The following is a 19,812-nucleotide window of genomic DNA, read 5'->3' on the forward strand; positions in this document are numbered from 1 at the left end:
GAAAGAAACGAAGTCTGATGGAGGTCTGACTCCAGGTTATTTGGGTTTGATTTATACCCTGTGTAAGAAAAGGAAATGGGAAAAATGGTGTCGGCTTCCAGCACTAGTGATGCACTTATTTCATTGAAGAAATCCTAGATAACGGCAGACAGCAAGGGTACAAAAGGATTTAATGATTAGACTGTCGTCGGTATTTTGTTTCAGGGTTCGCTAAGGACTACAAGAAATGCACGCTTAGTTCCAGAAATTCTCTGTGAAAAAGAGTCGAAGAGACGATGAAGATAAAAATAGCACTGGTGATAGCGAAAATGAGCGCAACATCGCGAAAAAGATGTGCATCTGTATCTATTTATTGAAAGCGTAATGCTTGGAATGACAAAAGTGTGCGATTGACACATAGCCCAGCTATGCACCGTCCTCTCCCATGCGAACATGCTATTTTTTCGAACGGAGGGACAGTGCGCTGAGGTCATCGTGGTATTTGAAGGCGAGGGTCAAATGTTTCAGCACTGAGACATACACACCTACGTAGTTTTGTCACGAAAACGCAGGCAAAAGAAGGAAAGTTGATGAAATGACGACGAAGAATGACTTCAACCGATGGTGGAAGTTCCACACCCACTGCCGTCGACCACTGGTCAACTTCATTAGCTCAGCCCTTTCTTCAGGGATTTCACTCATGGAAAGCGTATCAAATGTCAACGGTGATCGTGTAACATGCGAGCATGAAAATGATCCGCTACTCCAGATACACCATTTTTAGAAAGACTATAGAAATTTGAGGGAAGAAGTTTAGTGGGAATTTATAGCGTTCGAGTGAAATTCAATAGGTGGTAAATTCAATGAGATAAAGAAATTAGATTAATTCTGCAGTTTCTCGTTGGATCCTGTACGCTTTTCTTTCGGCTAAGCGACCAGAAAAAACCGTTAAAACACTCTTGAATGGGAATATTGCTAAAAAATAAAGATATTAGTAGAAATCAGCACTTTCACATAAATATTTCGACGTTTCTTCTGTCATATTTTCCCCGTAAAAATCTTTTTTTTAACACAATACTGAAGAGAAAAATCTGTCCATAGATTTCCCACTACAGAAATGTGCATCTGAACTCCTGAAGGCAGCGTGTCATAGAACCGACGCAACTGGGGAAGCTTTGGGGAGATATTGAGCTCGGGTGTAGATTACGAGCATGTTCATGGTCCCGCTCAATTCCCCCTATTGGTCCTGAAGAATGACCCTAGTCCCAACGAGGGACATCACAACCTTTGTGCAGCCGCGTCCACATGCGATCGGTAAAAGATCAATGAGGTTTCCTCACTAGCCTTCAGATAAAACCGATGAACGTGGGTTGCTGAGGAGACCGGACTGTGTACAGTAATGCGCGCTCCAACGTACCTCATAGAACAACACCGTTCTCACGCCATTTTTCGGCAAGTCTAGGGGAATTCGGTTGGTGCCGCTCCGATATTCGTAATCTACACACTGGATTCTATACTTTTTCCCGGATTTTCCGATCTTTACGTTTATAGTTTTCGTCACTTTCGTGATAAGCTGTCTTAAAGCATAGAGTTATTACAGTATTCGTACAGTACACACCCACAATTTTTTGGAAATTCTTCCAAAATTTGGTTATCGCCATAGTCCTCAAGTATACACTGTCACTGCTCATAGTTTTCTTATTGTAGGATTTGAAATCAGGCTTTTATTATATTTAGTGATAAACGTTCTACAGTACTATACACCAAAAATCAATTCAAAATGGAATTGTTGGGTTTCTTCAAGTGATTCCCAGTTTATAAACCTAGGGTGTTCTTCTTAGTTGATCAAAATCCATTAATTTAGTTTTAACTTTGATGGAACACATATAGGAGATACGTAAACACTTGCCTCTGTTCAAGGGAGAGACGCAGTTACTCGCTGAATCGATGATAGAGTGTGATATTAAACGTCTGAAATCAGATGACGTGAACATTCGATAAACAAATGAGACGATCAAAGCAGAAGTTCGGGAGCGAAACGTAAATACGTGACATAATGGAGCGAGAAAAAGCACAGCAGAGAAAAAACGTATATAAAAGACAGAAAAGTGTCGTGCCATCAAAGGAAGTGATAAGAATTATTAAATGAAGGATCAAAGTTCTAAAAAAGGAGTCTTCGTTTCTTTCCAGATGTATGAGTCCTTCACAAATGCAGAATTTCGAGACTCCACAAAATCCGTTCGCCGAAACCACAGCTCTTCAAGAAAAAACTGCACTGCACTGGATGTTGACTCAGTTTAGTCTACTTTTTCTGCTTGATATTTCAGCTCCCTTCTATAAAACTAAACACTTTGGTGATTTTATAGACTTCTTTTTAGAAGAAAAAATCCAAGTGAGGAAATAAAAATTCGTTTTTTTGTTTTCCGAAAAAAAGTTGGATCACGATCTTGGTTATATTATCAGCAAACTTTTTTGCTCCCTGAAGCTGTACCCAAGACAGTGTAAGCGGAGTAGTTCCGCTTCTCCAGGACGGAAAAAATTGGCTTCCAGTTAGAAAGTGAAAATGTTTAGTGCCGAACATTAAAACAATGAATGCGAAAAGATTTGCCCCATACCAACCCATCGATGAAGGCTCAAGGATGATGATCTAGCAGGCTATTCGTATTGTCTTATAACTTTTTTTGAAGTCCAGAATACTCATGATTTTTTATAAAAGATAAAAATTAGAAAGGTCTATCCTCTGATAGTGTAAAAATGGACTGCACAAAAACTAGCGCGAAATATTCAAATAAAGTGCATTATAGTGTGCAGTAAGTCGACTGAAGTTCTACCATCCAGATGATTCTATTATGCAATGCAATAGAAATCATAAGATTATCAGAACCCACATTTTCCTTGGAGAGTTACAGAGAACGTTTCTTTTTTTAGAGACTTCTAGGATCTGTTAAAGTCCATCTCTGAAAACTTGTACCTGCAGGCAAAAAGACGAGATAACATCAAGAAAACTAACTACAATCAAGTTTTGAAGAAGCCATAAAATTTTGGCTGTGTGGGAAGATTTGCAACGAGCGTTGAACTCCTACAGAGTTCATTTCGGAAAAAAAAAACAAGCTACTTAAAAGAAGAAATCCTCTGTGGGGCAACAGGTGCTGTGACAAACCAATCAAAGAACAAGACGAGACTTAATCAGAGACAATAAATCCAGTGTTTTGTGAATTCCAGAGGATAAAAAGTACTTCTGAAAATAAAGTGAGAGAAAGAGGAGCTGCCGGTTCGTAAAAAAAGTTTCATAATTCCAGAATTCCCATGTAATCCCCTCTTTTTTGTAGAGGAATCTGAATGGTTTTTGCTGTATGGGCATAATGTTTTATGGTGAATTATTCTTGGTGATAGAAAACTTCCTGCTGATCTTAGCGCCTGTGTTGCCCCGAAAGCATCAACACACGCTACTCGTTGACTTTGTTGACTTTACTCGAAGCGGCAAAAAGTGGTGATAAGGGTTTCCCATAGTAAAGAGAAGTGATGATGTAGAGCCGATTTTATGAGAAAATCAAACATATTTGCTGTCTTTTGATCATTACAAACATGTTCTGTTTTTCTTAGATTATAAAGGAGGGAGGGAAATTCAAGAAGTGATCTCTTTAAACAAAGAATTGCAATGGAGATAAGAAAGAAAAGCGCATTATAAAGCAAAAAGTCTCGATGAAGAAAAGAGCAGTGAGTGCATGTGAGTTCTCCTCACTTACAGGAATCATCCATACATTTCCAACATCAATCATAAGAAGAAAAAAGCATAATGTGAAGAAATGTGCACTTTTTAATTGCGAACAAGCGCGCAACATTCGCGAATATCATGAGAATGTTGGTATTTCTCCCTGTACGTGTGGAACTCGATGACAGTGTCCTCGTCTAGTTTTAACTCCTTAAGATTTTCTACTGATCATAAATCCATGTTTTCAGGAATTGCAAAAGAATGTGTTATAGAAATGAAATGCTTCCTTCATGTAGTGAGAGCTCAGAATCAAGTCACAGTAGAATTACTAGTTTTTATCGTTTTCAAATTATATTGTCACTACTGTCCAGTATTACAATCTACTATCTCGTAGATACATAGTTTTTAGTAAGTGTGCTTACCGTCTATATCATTAATCAGATTTATGGAATACTCAATATCGCCTCCGTCCCTTCAGGAAGATACCATTTTCATTTACCCGGAAAAATTTTCTTCATTTCCAGGATCAGTTCACATAATTCACAATTCACGCTGTCTATTAAGTACTTCACCTAATTAATGTCAAACACTTTTTAACTTCGACATCTATATAGTGGCAGAGTTTTGGGTTTTCTCAAAGGATTCTGTTTTTCGTTTTATTATTAAAAGCCTCTCCGCAACATATAATAAATATTGTGGAATGTTTGCCGTCCCATTACGAACAAAGACGTTTCATTCATTCTCTCGAAGAGGTCAAATTTAATCTGCGCAAACACCTCCATGTCCATGAGCAACGCGAACAGTTGAAGAAAATCCGACATTTGCTGCTCAGCAGCGCTTGGTGATTGAAGAAGGCAATACAAATCCATGTGATGTGGAAAAAGAGCAAAAAAGCCGAAGGTGTTTACTCACAACAGACTGGAATTTAAAAAAGTAATGTAAAAAAAGATTCTCTTAGAGAGTTGTTCTGTGCCATTGACCGAAATAAATGAGATGGAACATATGGAACAATCAGTGCTTGGCGGGTTTAGTGGATGGTATGACGTCGACGAACGAACTCAAAAAATCTGTCGCATTTCCTTTGCACAGAAGGCGCAGAGCCTAATTGAAAAAGAGTAAGAAAATAATGATGGCTCAATGTATTTTGAACAGCACAAAACAAATAGTCTCAAGAAATCCAATCTAGAACTGCTAATACTTAAACTACAGCAGATAAGAGCTTGTGAGGATTTATTGAACAAGTAGGATCCGCGCGAAGGAAAAAATGCTTTGGAAAAAAAAAGATCAATTACTGGTCTCAGTGAGCATATAGAAGCTGCACTAAATAGCAATCGTTGGTACGAGATTACTAAGAAACAGAACTAGCGTTGAAGAAAATTTTAAATTTTTACAAAAGAAAAGCCCTTAGATTCATAACGAAAAAAGGAATTTTTCTATTTCGGTTGGAAAAGTAATATAACTCATTATAACTCGTGGTTTAGGTTGATTTTTTTTAATTTTAAAATCTTTCTTTTGAAGATTTTTGACCGAAATCTTGGTTTGATGTTTCACATACTAAATTTCTTTTCAAGAATAAGATTTGTGCTGTGGCAATTTAGAGAGAAATAATCCTTCTTGGTTGGGGAAAAAGCCTGTCGTTGTTGTGATAGTCGGTGTTGTTTACAGCGCTATCTGAAACTACAGATCTATCGTCAGAAAATCGTCCTAAATTTCCCCTACGCTGTATATACGAAGCTGGCTGGAAGTCATTAAGGTTGGTAGGGTCTCATTTTTTCCAAATAGATCTATATCAGCACCTGTTCAAAAACTTTTTTCACTTTTTGGGGATTCCAAAGACGTTCTTTGTGTTTTCAGAACGGGTGTCCCTTATTGTCTACATTCTAGGAAAAAAAAATTAAAAGCAAAGAACAATCGCTCGTTGTTTTATTATGATAGGCACAAACGGTAGCCAGCGCCCATTTGTTCACGGTTTTTGATAGCACAGAAGTTTCAAAAAATGTACATAGGCTATTTTTAGATTCTTAGTCATGCGATCTCTCTTCGATGAGATCGGGAGAAAATGAACGTTCCTCAAGTAGTGGGATTTAATTAGCTGTAAGAGAAAAGCATCAATGTGGTTCACTACCGGTTAAGTCACGTATATCTTGGCAGACGACCGCCTGGACAGTACATCCTCCTCCAGAAGACAACAATTACTTTCGAAGAAGCAATAAATGGGAAACTCTTGATGGATATCCTATGATTCTGTTGATTGGGAGGACGCGCCTTAATGAAAGGCTGTGCTCGGCTGCCAACTTCGCTAGAAGATGGTTGTTGGATAGTACAGCAGCAAAAACAAAGGCTCTCATCCTAAGAAGTTGTTTATGGCATCAAAGAGCTGAAATGCATACAGTCGCCACTTGGAGTTGTACTGATGGCTCACAGTTTTTGATAACAGCTTTCAACAGGACGAGAACAAGCGATCCTGAGATTACGGACTGATGTAGGAGAGGGACTTTTTGTTTAAGTCGTTTTTCAAGCAATTACCATTATTTATTACTAGTATTGATGATTTTACAGTAGGGAAACACTATCGCAAATGAGATCAGACGATAATATTTTAGCGAACAAAATTCATACTGGAGGGAAATCTGCGGAAAAAAGCTGGGAAAATCAGCAAAGAGAGAGATGTAATGCTTGTGGTGCGAGAGAAGCTTCGCAACATTTTGTTTGCAGAGCCGTTGTAGAACATGAAACGAAGAAAAAGCCGGCTATCGAAGTTTCACCTACGATTACGTTACGAATGAAAGAGAAGATCAATCACATTGTGTGAGGAGGCGAAAGGTCATCGAAACATCCTCTATTGTACACACAACAAACAAAATTTGAAGATGCCGCTCGAATTCCAAAGAGCTAGCAAAATATTCCACTGGAATGGCCGAGCGCAAACAGAAGAAGCAGAGAAAAGATGCGTACGTACGTCTCCGTCGCATTGGAACACGGCTTAGACGAGAGCAAAGCAGTCGAGAGATTTTTAAGAGAACCCGAACTCGAACCAGATCAAAAACCGTCTCGTAAAGTGAAAAGTATGTAGGCAGTGGGCACTGATAACAGCGCCATACTAGTTCCGCAACAGCTCCGTAAGCAAATCGCGGCGATATTTGTCAATATAGCATTGTTCGCTTATCATCGAAATATTAAAATCGCCCGACGAACGATGCGTGTAGGCTAGCGATAAGCGACTTACTCGTAAAAAGAACAAAAAAAGCAGACAACTGCCGACGAAACATCTACGAGAGCCTCAAAAGTAAGAGTTTGACGATAAATGAGAGTAGATCAACAGCGACTGATCGATAGCTGGTGATGATGATCGACAGCTATATATGCGGTCGACAACCCGTGAGGGCACGAACTATCTGGGGAGGCATTAGCGGAGAATTTGAATAGTGGCGAGAGTTAGAATCCCAGGAGAACTCGCCGGTGCTCAGCCACTGCCGAGGCAGCAGATGAGAAATGAAACATGAAGACGGATCGGTTTGTTCGGAGGACTCCGCCCCTGAATCACGATCATATCGCATCGTGAAAGGTGACGAGCGCGAGCGATGAGCGATTGAATAATGCTGTTGAGTCGATTTGCACTGAACGGTGGCGATTATCATGGAACCCCCACCGGGGAGACAAAGGCTTCGATAATCGTGTGTTATAGTGATTAACGAGCTGGCGAGCCAGCGAGCGCATGGCGTTAGCGTCGCTCGTCTGGATGCAACGTCGTTATGAATATGCATGGGAATATGTTACAGCTGTGCGTAGCGTGTTTCACAAACGCCTTTATGGCGATGCGGGAGCCAGAAAATGACTGCTGAGGATCCGGCCAACTGATGTACCCTTTGACATTCGCGATAGCCGTCAGCACTGACTGAAAAGAGTGAAAATACGGAGAAGGATAGGAACGCTGACCGAAACTATCGTATCGTTCGAAGCGATCTGTGAGCAACTGAAGCACTGTACATCTATGCATAGAATACACAGATACACACGCAAAGAAAATCGAATCGTTCCGATGGCTCCCATGGAATTTTTCTCTGCTGTTCTTTTCATTTCCTTTTCATAGTGACAAGAACACACGAATATGTCATCCTAACAGATAGTTGCTGTTTGCAAGGATGCACTTCGGACGTCGGCAGCTGGACTTCTTGGTTTCACGATATTTTCAGCAAAATATCAGAAGCCTAGTCCATAATCATAGTTTCACTTCTATTTCCTGAAGATTCCTTAAAGAACAATAGAAATGTTCATGCGAGGTAAACGAGTTCATCGAGGACGAGTGGCCCATAGTTGAAATTCTCTTGTAAAAGTCTTTTACTTCAGGGGAAGTAAGAAGTCTTTCCGAAGAACGTGAAGAATCGCTTTCTGAAGAACGTGAAGAATCGCTTACGCCTTCGAATACAACCTCCTGCATTCTGACAATATTCACTGAGCCTTTTTAAATGAAAAGGAACCAGAGATGGTAACTTCGAAAAAAAGTTGCGGAAAATGTCCGAAATCCTTGACGGTTTTATAGCCGAAGTTGAAGGAACATAGAATGGAGGTGCTTAAAATCCTTAGAAATCTGGCGAACACTCAAGAGCGTGCTTGCGGAAAAGCTCTCATTGTTTCTAACATTTCCCCTTTGTATTTTCTTGCTAAAACAGTTTAAAAGAGTTTTTGAAGCAGATGAGATCACAAAACAGTGTGAATAGAAATCGAATATAGCAAGGATTTGCTATTTTGTTCTATACCTACTGCAAATGTATGTGTGGTAACGTGCGATGTGGATAAATTCCGATGGAAACTCTTTTCCAGAACGTGGAGAATGTTGCATCACATAAATCGTTTTCATTTATAACGAGGCACAATAAATATTCAGAGAAACAAGAGAACAGTAAAAAAAGAGAAGATTTAAAAATTTCGAATTCAAAACATAAGATCTTCATGGAATTTAGCGTGGGAGAAGTGATCAGAGTGAAGCATCGTTACCGAAGGGATGTTCAACTTTCGCTGTAAATATTGACATAAAAATATAGATGCATTAATGATAAGTACCACGATACTACTAATGCTGTAATGAGTGTGCACGAGAAATGAATGTTCCCCCAAAGCCGCGTGCGCTGTTGTTGGGAATATCAGGTTGGGAACATGTTCTATACATACTCCAAATGTATGTATTCATATATAACGTGCGACGTGGATAAAGTCCGATGGGAACTCCGGTGAAAATGTTGGAGAAGAAGACCTAAGCAAGTTTCTTTGTCACCAACAATTTATAGTCTCCCACGGTACGAGTTAACACCATCGTTCAATGAGGAACTCGTAAGATATATGTGTGTAGCGATGTGCACTTTCGCTTATGTACATGCATGTACAACAGACAGATGAGAAAACTCGTGCTATCTACTAAAACACACAAATAATTTAATCTTAACAACTTTTCGATTCTTTATGAAATTTATGCGACCGTCACTAAGGATAGATAAAGTCAGTGGATTCGTTGGCCTTCAAAGAAAGACCGCTGCATGTGCTACTTTCCTGAGCTGGATATTTACAATCTCCTCTGCTCGAATTCTACTTTCCGACGCTGCTCTCTACTTAATTACCTAAACGGTTGTCTCCATTTACATGAAATGAAAACTATGTTAAGTTCTTCCCATATGTACTGCTTGTTTCGCTCACTCCTATTCGAGCTATTTATAGAGAGGTCACTGAAGACCTCTCAGCCATGTTTACTCTCGGAGATATATAGTTATGCAGTGATTCCTTTCCTAGTCGTTCCTTTTTTTCTCATTTCTTATCAAGTTTTTCTACTCAGTTAGTTCTTATTTTTCGGTAGGTCCTTTATGTTAATTATATTACACACTAAAACTCTTACTGCATTCTTTTCTTTCATCTTTCATTCCTTTCTCTCTTTTTCCGTTATCATTTTCACCATCATTTGGCACTTCGCTGATCAGAAATTAGTCCGACTCACAGGCTGAAGAGAAGCAACGATGAACAGAGGGAATAAACCTCAACGACAGTGATTAACGTGATTAGAAAAATAAGGGATGTAGTGCATAGAGTCGATTAGTCACAGTTGTCTAGAATTGTTTCTCATTATGATAGAAGTTACAATTATTGATTCGAGGACCTTTCTCAGAATTCGAAGTCTGCTTGGCCTAGAAGCAAAGTTCCCCTTCTATTATCTATGTTCAATGGAATTCATGTGTTTACTTTCAGAGATGATGACTTCACAGGTGACAGTAACGAAATCCACGCCCAGCCTCTAGACTGTTTGTTTAAAGCCATCGTACACCTGATCCGTGTATGTGAGGACCGCAGTTCCTGGAATTATTAGGCGGACATTGCACAATTAGCTCAGCTGAGCCCTGACAAAGATCCACTGCAGGAGAGACACCTGCTGAGCAAAGCCGCTTTGCAAATGCAGAGTTTCGACCTATGCAAGAAGCAGTTGTACTCAGCTGTAAATTGTCAAATAACATCGTCTTATGGCATTTTTATAGCATAAACGAACTATGAGACTTATGCGCTCCTTTCGTAGGAAAATCTCATCCCATTTCTTTTTCTCCGTGAGAAAATGTGAAAAAAAAATCACATTTGTCTGCGAATTTATTCTCTGCCAAAGTTCCTCCGATCGCTTTCAAGGAAGAGATTAACAGATAATTTACGTTTATTAAAAATACTTGCGGTAATAAAAGAATTAAAGAGTCAGGAATTAAGGTCAACTTAAATAAGCTAAAAAGTCCTGAAATTATACGCTTCAGTCTAAAGAAAGGAGTTTACGATCTTCTTTTTTTGCCTTAGAAAAAACACCTTAGAAATTCCATCCAAAGAAATTCTTTCACTACTATAAAGTTCACTATCACTAGTCACTATAAAGTTTGGAAAAGCAGCACGGGTGTGCTCCACGAGATTTTGATAAGGAGCTGATAAAAACGCAACGTTTCACCTGGGAACAATGTTAATCCTTTACGGAACACTTTTTCTGCAAAGAACCGTTTCCCTGCTTTCCTTTGAGAAGCTCCTATAACGAAGAAAAGGTTCCTTTTCTTACAAGGGACTTTAGAGAAGCGAGAAAAGGAGCGAAACAACTAAAATTGCCACGACAGAGATGGAAGGGACACGGAATGAGCACCATTGAGGGCTCCGCAGGGGAACGAAGCAAGAGTGGAGTGCTTTTTAAATATGTAGTGCAACGGAGGAATCGTTTTTTTTCGGCGGATTTTTTGTTTCATTCCTTTCCATCGAAAACGACTCCGCTATCTTGTGCGCAAAAATAATGGCGAAGAAGATAAGTATTATTGGAAAACGAGCTTAGATCGGACAGTAAGTGTGGGTGGGCGGATATTGATAGCACTGGTCAGGAATTCGCTTTTAAGCGGATTGCAGCTGTACATATTTGCACGTGCCTTAGAAGTCAAGTAGAGAAATGTTTGAACACTTCAGCACCGCCTGTTCTCCACCTGAAAACAGTAGCGCGCAAACTTGACGAAAACACCGTGTTGCGCGGTCCTCAGCCGAAGATCCGCGACGGCTAGTTCAGCTAGTCGCTCATCCGCTACTAAGTGGATATAAGCGGTAAAACAAACAAAGTACGGTGGTGTGCAACTACGGAAATATCTTCCATCGCGAATTCCAGTCCTTTCCCCCTTATCTTAAGCATCGTGTCGTAATCAGCCGGATGATTGAATTTCTTAGAGAAAATGCTGGAGTGTTTTATGGCGGCAAAGAAGGTAGAGAAAGGTCTGAACAATTTGGGTGCTGATGTACATAGCTGAGGGGTCAGTAGGCCGGAGCTGCAATCGGTGTGGTTTCTTTCAAGATAAATTCAAATGTAGAACACGAGTATAACATTAGCATGTTGTAAAATTCAAATCCAAACCCAGTTTTCATGAAACAAAAGCTTAGATTAGTCATAGGAAGCAGTTCTGGACAATTTCGATTTTCCTTGAAAGCCGTTCAGCCATTTGATTAATGTACTGAAATGGTGCTATAATTGTTTTTAGACAGTGAAATGACTTCAGAGGTAGTCCCGGACTGTTCGGAAATTAGAAAAATTGAAAGGAAAATCCATTTGGCTCCCCTTCCTCCGGACTACATACGATTGCACCACGATTTGTATAATTATTAAGTAAACTACAGTTCACCTCTGCTGCAAATCCTACCTCACTCCTCAGAGCGACACAGAGGTGGCCCTGGTCGTCGCGCGGCTATGGTGCCGAGACTTTGTTTTGGCAGGCTCAGCCATGCCACAAAGGTGTCAGGCTAGTAGCCTGGTCCTAGGGCCGAGACTACAGGCTAGCTAAGTAAAGAGGTAGTACGATTCCGGTGCCAGGCTGCAGAACAACACCCCCTCATACTGCTAAGGTCTACCATGTTCCCCCGGAGTTTAGGGTGTCCTCCAGAAGCAACGCGCATTCTCCTCGCCCGAGCAATGTGAAAAAAATGCTAGCACTACCGGCTAGAGAACTGAGTCCACCATCGCCAGCAACATCCAGTGCGCTTGGCAACACTTAACGTTGGGACGCTTACTGGAAGAAGTCGTGAACTGGCAGACACTCTCAGAAAACGCCGTGTTGACATATGCTGTGTACAGGAGACTCACTGGAAAGGCTCCAAGTCATGTTAATTAGGCGATACCTGCAAGCTCATCTACCACGGCACATCAAATCGCAATGGCGTTAGTGTCATACTGAACGAGACGTTCAGAAACAGCGTCGCAGCGGTGGGAGGTTTATCGACTATCGGATCGCCTAATGGCTGTAAAAGTAGACATAGGAATGTTGGATTGAAAGTCGTCTCTGCTTACGCGCCACAGGTGGGCTGTAGTAAAGAAGAGAAGGCGTGCTTTTGGGAAGATTCGAAGCAGTACGTCCAATCCCTGGAAGGCAAAGAAGCACTTCTAATCGGAGGAGACTTCAACGGACATGTTGTTCCGCGGAAAGATGGCTTCGAGAGTTGTCATGGAGGATACGGCTATGGAGTTCGTAACGACGTCGAGTTGCGGAACCTGGTGTATGCCGTTGCAAGTGACGGTCGGAAAACAAAACGAAAATACTTTCTAGATGTTACGCTGACGGGATCGCCGATTTCTTCAGGATTCAAAAGTTATCCCTAGGGACCATGTCGCCGCCCAACATAATTTGCTCGTCATTGACTTGAAAATCTTCCGTCCAAGGAAGAGACATCCAAGGAATGAAACCCTGCGCATCAGATGGTGGAATCTGAAGGACCGAAAGAAGGTATTCTCCGCATCCGCGTCTCCATCTGCACTTTTCCAGCCTACTCGTAGTGTGGAAGAAATGTGGTCGTCCGCTTCCATACGTTTACGTTTGACCTCGGAGAACACTCTGAGAAAAACGACTCTAGGTAAGCCCAGTATACAAAGGCTACCTGGTTTTAGAGCGAGGACGTTCAGGCGGCAATTCGTGGAAAGAAGTCCAAATATAAGCTCTGGTGAAGGACACGTCCACCGAAAGATCGTGGTGCTTACCTAGCAGGGAAGAAGGAGGCTAAGAAGGCATTCTCCAAGACGAAGTCCAACCGCTACAAGGTTGTGTGCGAAATTGATACCAGCGGGCAGTGTATCGTTTAGTCAGGGCGCGTCATCGCTCAAGTCATCGCTTCTTGGATATGGAGCACACCAAGATCGTTAGGGGAGCTGATGGCGCCGTTCTGCGTCATTCTGGTCAAATCCTGGAAAGATGACGAGAGTACTACAATCACCTGTGTAACGAAGAGTTCTGCCTTCCCCCCATTTCAACTGCTCCTAGCGTCGAGGGTCGTGTTCTACCAACTACTGCACTCGAAATCAGTAGTGTTCTCGCAAAAATCGAGTCAACAAAGCAAACGTTCTTAATGACGTACCTACGCTAAGAAGTCTAAGGGTCCTTGTAGCTAGCAATTCTATTTAGCAAGATCGTTGCAGAAGGACGCACTCCAGACGTTTGGCAAACTTCCGTGACCGTGCCTGTCTGGAAAGGGAAAGGAGACATTGTTGACTGCACTTCGTGCAGGCCTATATGACTGTTGTGCCATACGATGAAGGCTTTTGAGCGTGTCCTAGAAGCTCGTCCGAGGAAGATTGTCAGCGCGTCACCCAACCAGTGCGGCTTGGCGAAGGACTGCAGCACTATGGATCCTGTCCGCATCCTTCTGGAGAAACATCGAGAGAAGAACCGCAGTGTGCACCTTGCTTTTCTCGATCTCGAGAAAGCTTTCGACCGTGTCCCACATGTGCAGTTATGGATGTGCATGAGGTGCCTAAAGTACTAGAAGAATTTGTGTGGTAGACGAAGCTGCTTTATGCGAGGCCTACCGGCGTTTTACAGTGTGCTGCTGGAACAAGCAGCCCACTTCCTGTACAGGTAGGATTTCATCAGGGTTCATCACTTTCAGCTCTGCTGTTCATGCTGCGCATGGATAACGAAGGAAATCCAGAATCAGCATCCCTAGACCCTACTCTTTGCCGACGATGTCGTGCTCGCGTCGGAGTCTTGAGATGATCCTCAAAAACAAGTGCAGTCTTGGACAGATCGGCTGCAGCAACATGGATTGCACCTCAATGTGTCAAAAAGTGAGTACATGGAGTGCGGACCAAGGATAGAAGATGGTTCGATTCGTGTCAATGGCACCAAATTAAACAAGGTGGACTGTTTCAAGCACCTTGAATGTAAAGTGACTTCCACAGGCGACATTGATAAAAAAAAGGTCGAGCACGTGTTAATGCGGCGTGGATGAAAAGGAAAATGACAACAGGCATACTGTGCATCAAGAAAGCCCCTGTTCGACTGAAGTCGAAGATCTGCAGGATGGTTTTGCATCCTGTTGCCTTTACGGATGCGAGAGCTGGCCGACGAAGAAAGCTTTGGAAAAAGTGTTGCACGCTATAGAGATGCGAATGTTGAGATGGACGTTAGGTGTAACGCTAAAAGACCATCTTGTGTACAACGACACTGTACGCTCCATCTTCAGCGTCGCCACGGAAACTGAAAAGATGAAGGAGGCGTGACTGAGATGGTTTGGTCACGTCTAGCGGTGAGAGAAAAGTTCTGTTGCCAAAATCGCTCTGAAGCCCGACGATTCAGGCGTAAGGCCGCGCGGCAAACCAACGATTCGATGGTTGGACCGTGTGAAGCTGGATATGATAGATGCGCGTTTGTGTACGGCTGATGCGCTGGATCGAACCAAATGAAAGAGAAAAACAGAAAGGCGGGCCCCTGCAACAACGCGGGACAAACGCTAGGAAGAAGAAGAAGAAGAAACGACAGTCCATCTAATCGTGTCAGAAAAAAGACGAAAACTGGACTTGTTGTCTGGGAGGATAAAACACTGACGTGACACATCGGCTAGCCACCACAGGTTACTGTATAGGCCAGTTATACGTTCGTAAACCTCAAACAATTCTGAATTGAAGTGAACATGGGGGCGGATCCCAAGCAGATTGATTAACGCCAGAAACTTTACCTTTTTATCATTATCAGTTATTTATTTATTATTTCAGTAGGTATGTTATGTACGTGAAACCTCCTTCTAAACGTAGGAGGAGACAGTGCATGTTTCGCAAATGGCATAACGATTTAGGTTCAGCTCTCTCTGATTGAGTGGTTCGGAGAAGTGCGGATTAAAGCTCAAAGAGATCAACGAGTATGACTTCTTGTTCCTAAATCAACGGCGACAAGCTATACGCAGTTTCCGCTCATGAAATAAAACAATTTTGAAGATATTCTTGAAAAAATTCTTATATTTATTCTTATTCTTGTCGAAAATTGGAAAGTTACCTCAAAACACGAACTGTCTACTGCGGAATAAACATCAGTGAGAAAATGACTACGACAATTAAGTAATACAGGGATTCAATCGAAATCCCCACAATATATACCCCTGCTTCTATTGAGAAAAAAAGAGAACCAAATAAAAAGAGGAACGTAGATTTAATAGGAGCCTACCTACGACCGCAGAGGGTCAATGTAGAAGGGAGGCAACTTCTCAGAAGGAACAACGTCCATGCGGCAGCAGGAACTGTCAATTTTTTTTTGAATTTTTTTTTTTTGAATGAGGAGACTCGCTCGAATTGATGTAAATGTTCAAGTGTTCAACAGTAAGCAAGTGGAAGATCGAACATACCTTGTAACTTCTAAAACGCTATTTTTGTGATTTCGCAATGTTGTTTTGAACCATTTTGTGATCTAACCTAAGACGGATCCCAAAGTTTCGGAACAGAAAATCCTGCGGAAATTTTTACAACAGTATAAAATTTTGCACCTAATCCTCTAGGGATTAGAGTCGCTAAGATCGATTGGTTTAATTAGTCTTATCTGTGTAGCTCTGGGAAACTCGTGATAAATCCGCTAAACTTACTAATTTTTTTTTTACATTTGTAGTACACACTGCATGTGTCATGTGAATGAAGATGCTGGCTTATAGGATGTGTTTAACCGGACGAGAGCAATGCGGCTTCAGTTCTGGCAGGATTGAGGTAAGAGGGAGCGTGCGTAAGCGTCGCGTAAAGCCAGAAGAAAACATGCGATGCCGATTACAACAGCCGACTACAATATTAGCTTGTTAAAAAACATATATATCTACTTTACCAATTGCTGAAGTTCACTTTGCATAATGGCAAGAACCGTTTGGATTAACCTGCAGTTTCTGCCCTAGCTAGCTAGTTCCAATAGCACAGGAGAGCTGAGAGGGTCCCGTCGCCCTTTTTCAGCCAGTGGCTTACGCAATTGCACTGGAACTAAAGCTATTTCGAGCTAATTGCGTCCGCATGAAAAATTCAAAGAATACCTAGTAGACTGTAAAGAAAATCTGTGACCAAAATTCCTTGTAATGATGTAACGGTTGATTCTTAACAGAATCATTCGAAGAAAGAACAAGACCCGAACATTCGTACACGAAATGGAATTTCTTGAAGAATTGGTGCGCACAGTTGTGAGAGCGTTAGAGTTTCGATTGAATTTCAAAACGCTGATAAAAATTTGCCAGCATCGCGGACGTTGAAGGAAAGCTGCAGCCTACATTGTCTCCATCGATCGATCTCCTCAGGGAAGGCCTTCAAGAAAGTGAAATGGAGCTTGAATGGAGACGAACAATCTAATTCTTGGGTAGAACAATATTTTGAGGCCGTCATGGAAGCATTTATTGAGATCCATCTGCTTTCTCCTTCGTACACTTCCTCTATGTACAATTATTTGCAGCGATTTTTCGTTGTATTCTTGGAGATGTCCATATTCACCAGTTGATCTGAGTTTGTTAACCTTATTTATCTTCAGGATTATTGTCCGTGGGATTTGGATGTTGGATGAAAGTGATCGAGTATCGTGAGAAGGGCAAACAATGAGAATACCAGAGTAAAGGCGAGATAATGTATTATAAATACATCCATTTACAAATTTCCCTTTGTTTGTTCATGCTTGCTTCCTATGTAATCGTTTGCAGGAAACCGTGCAAGTCCTCTCGTTTACTTTCTTCTACTCGCTGGATTTCCATGTTCTTTCTCTCTGTAGAAAAGTATTTGCTTTCATTTACCTCTACGGTTGCAGAATTTATTTTCGCTTTTCAGAAACTAATCCATCTTTTATATCGGTTTCGTCTTGCTATGTGAGGAACCGGAATTTTGAAAAACATATCATTGACATATTCATCGTATGCATAGGTTTGATATTTTATGTCTTCTTAAAAATCTTCCGAAGCTGCTTGACTCGCTTGTCGTTTAATGCAATTGCGAATTTGTTTTTTTTTTGCGAAAAAATTGTGATTTTTTGTTGGGTTTTCCGCGTAAAGAATGCTCCAGATCACAATGGTCGATTTCGAAATAATTGATTGTTCTTCTCGCCCATTTTCACGCATCTTCAAATATCTCCTTCTGTAGCTCCTCTGCTGTATCTGTTGCGCTACTCGTTGAACCTCACAACGGATTTTCAGCAGGAAAGCACCTTCGATCCTTTCGATTCTAAGACTCCGAAGAGGTCGAAACGTTTGCCAAGAACAAACGATTACAACAAGGTATACGGGCTCAACTTAAAGAGTTCAAACACTGTTCACCAAATATTTTATCTGCCATTGTTGGATGACAGATCCTTTAGTATCATGTCTTCTTTCTACTTCTTGATTTTGAGACCACCGCAATCACCTAAAAGAATAGACCGTAGATCATTTTTTTAGATCGGGTAAAGAACACAGTTCTTGCTTTGGGATATTAGTAGAGGGAATTTTAATAATGATACTTCTTCTTCTAGGAAGGGCTGAAGAAGTGGAGCTCACGAAATCTGTGGTCAGGGACATGATACTCTGTAACAAGGAACTCCTTAACTGATTGTGTTATAAGTCAGCCGCCACTTATTTCCAATTTTTCATAACCTACATTATTTCTGCGAAATCTCGACCTCTCAGCTGCTGAGGGATCTGTTTATGAATCTTTCTCTGAAGTCAGCTTTACAATTCAACTCAGCTAACTGCGACGATACCTCGGTAGTTGACTTGCTACCCTAATATGAGTTGTACCACTAATCTGGCAAATCATTACTTTACTATAATAAGTATACATTACACATTACAGCCATTACAAAAGAGAAGAGCTACTACATGGCAATTATTTGAGGTCGAGAATGCAATCAAATAAAAATTCCTGAAAACGGTGAGAAATTCACATGGAGCATACTTAGAGAAAAGTCCAGGTATACAATCCTAACGTTGAAATGCGATAAATTTGCGCAATTTTTGCAATTTAGCGGTTTTTTCACCGCATTCTTTTAACTTCCCCCAACTGCTTCTATTTAAAAAACGGAAATTATTCGGAATCAGCACCTCATGATCTGCTAGATGAACTGGTTTTTACATGGAATTCAGTTTTCTTCTGTCAAAATTTGAATTTAGCTGCTAATTTTGCCGGCGTTACAAACGAGTCTCTCTTAATTATATTCTACGGATCAGCAGCTGCTATTCTATTCTATTTTCTATTGCCGTACATTGGTTCTTTGCATACCTTTTTCCCCACTTTGGATTTAAAGATTTTATTCTGAGAGCATAGCATATCGGAATTTTCGCTCTTGAGCGTGGATATTTCGGAACTAGAGAAACAGAAGAGCATTTTGAACAATTAATTCGTTAAAGGCATCACCCAGCGAATCTGTAGTGGTACGGATTTCAGGTGAAGTATTGGTATACGGCATAGTAGATTATGGAGAGGGGGTGATTCCGTCCATTTCTTCCTAATTGCCGTAAAAAAACGACCCGGAAAATGCGGCTCGATGTAAAAAGTAGCGCACCGGAACGCTACGAATAATCCACCTGAAATCCGTACCACTTTAGATTCGTGGGGTGATGCCTTTAACTTAGATAGTCTAAACCGTTGTTACAAAGAGCAGAAGAAGTAGAAATTAAAATTTTTGAAAAAAATGGACTTTAGCACGTTGCACACTTGTGCTACAATTTGTAAACCTACATAGTAAATTCTGAGGTAAATTTCTTAGTATAGCTTTGCTTTCCAGCTCGTCAGTTTTTCTTTCCTTTACCGAGCGTATTTAAATGATCTCTTGTAACAACTTCTACTAATAAGTATATTTATCGTATAATCATAACAATCAGTGATAGTGGCACTAGGTTCAGAGTAGCCATCCTTTTCTACTTGTACTGCGCTAACATGCTGTCGCGTTTCCGGGCGCTAGTCTCCTAGGTCCAGTTCCGGAGGCTCATTGATGTGTTCTCGTGAGCAACTGGCACTGGGTTCCTAATACCCTGGGGAAAGTTGGCGTTGGTGGTGGGGAAAGTTGCTGCGAGTTTGAGGTACTAAGGCTACCGCCTTATTTCTCTGTGTTTTGCACTTGCTCTGGCTCCATATCGGCCCTTACCCTTACACCAGGCTCTGGCACTTGTGGGAGGTCGCTGAGCGCCGTCCTGCGGACGCTCGCGGCCGAGTTCCTCAATATATATATATATATATATATATATATATATATATATATATATATATATATATATATATATATATGGATAGCTTCGCCACTTTTCTGTGGCTCCTGTGTACTCGACTGCATACAGTACACTCCGAGTACTTACTCGGCCATCATCCCAAACTATGTACATATGTAGACAATAATATAATGTGA

The 19,812-nt window shown here is 41.2% G+C and overlaps 1 protein-coding gene across 1 annotated transcript; it reads left to right on the forward strand.

Annotated features, from left to right (window-relative positions):
- Nucleotides 1-6,638: 6,638 nt before the first annotated feature.
- Nucleotides 6,639-14,714, forward strand: RB195_006163 (uncharacterized protein; the record flags this gene model as incomplete). The annotated part of the gene is made up of 4 exons (XM_064179077.1): nt 6,639-6,756; nt 12,337-12,716; nt 12,802-12,945; nt 14,514-14,714. The coding sequence occupies 4 exons, from the start codon at nt 6,639-6,641 to the stop codon at nt 14,712-14,714; spliced, it is 843 nt and encodes a 280-aa protein (XP_064036065.1).
- Nucleotides 14,715-19,812: the final 5,098 nt, after the last annotated feature.

The sequence above is a fragment of the Necator americanus genome, chromosome I (genome assembly GCF_031761385.1).
Source record: "Necator americanus strain Aroian chromosome I, whole genome shotgun sequence".
In the NCBI taxonomy this organism is placed as follows: Eukaryota; Metazoa; Nematoda; class Chromadorea; order Rhabditida; family Ancylostomatidae; genus Necator; species Necator americanus.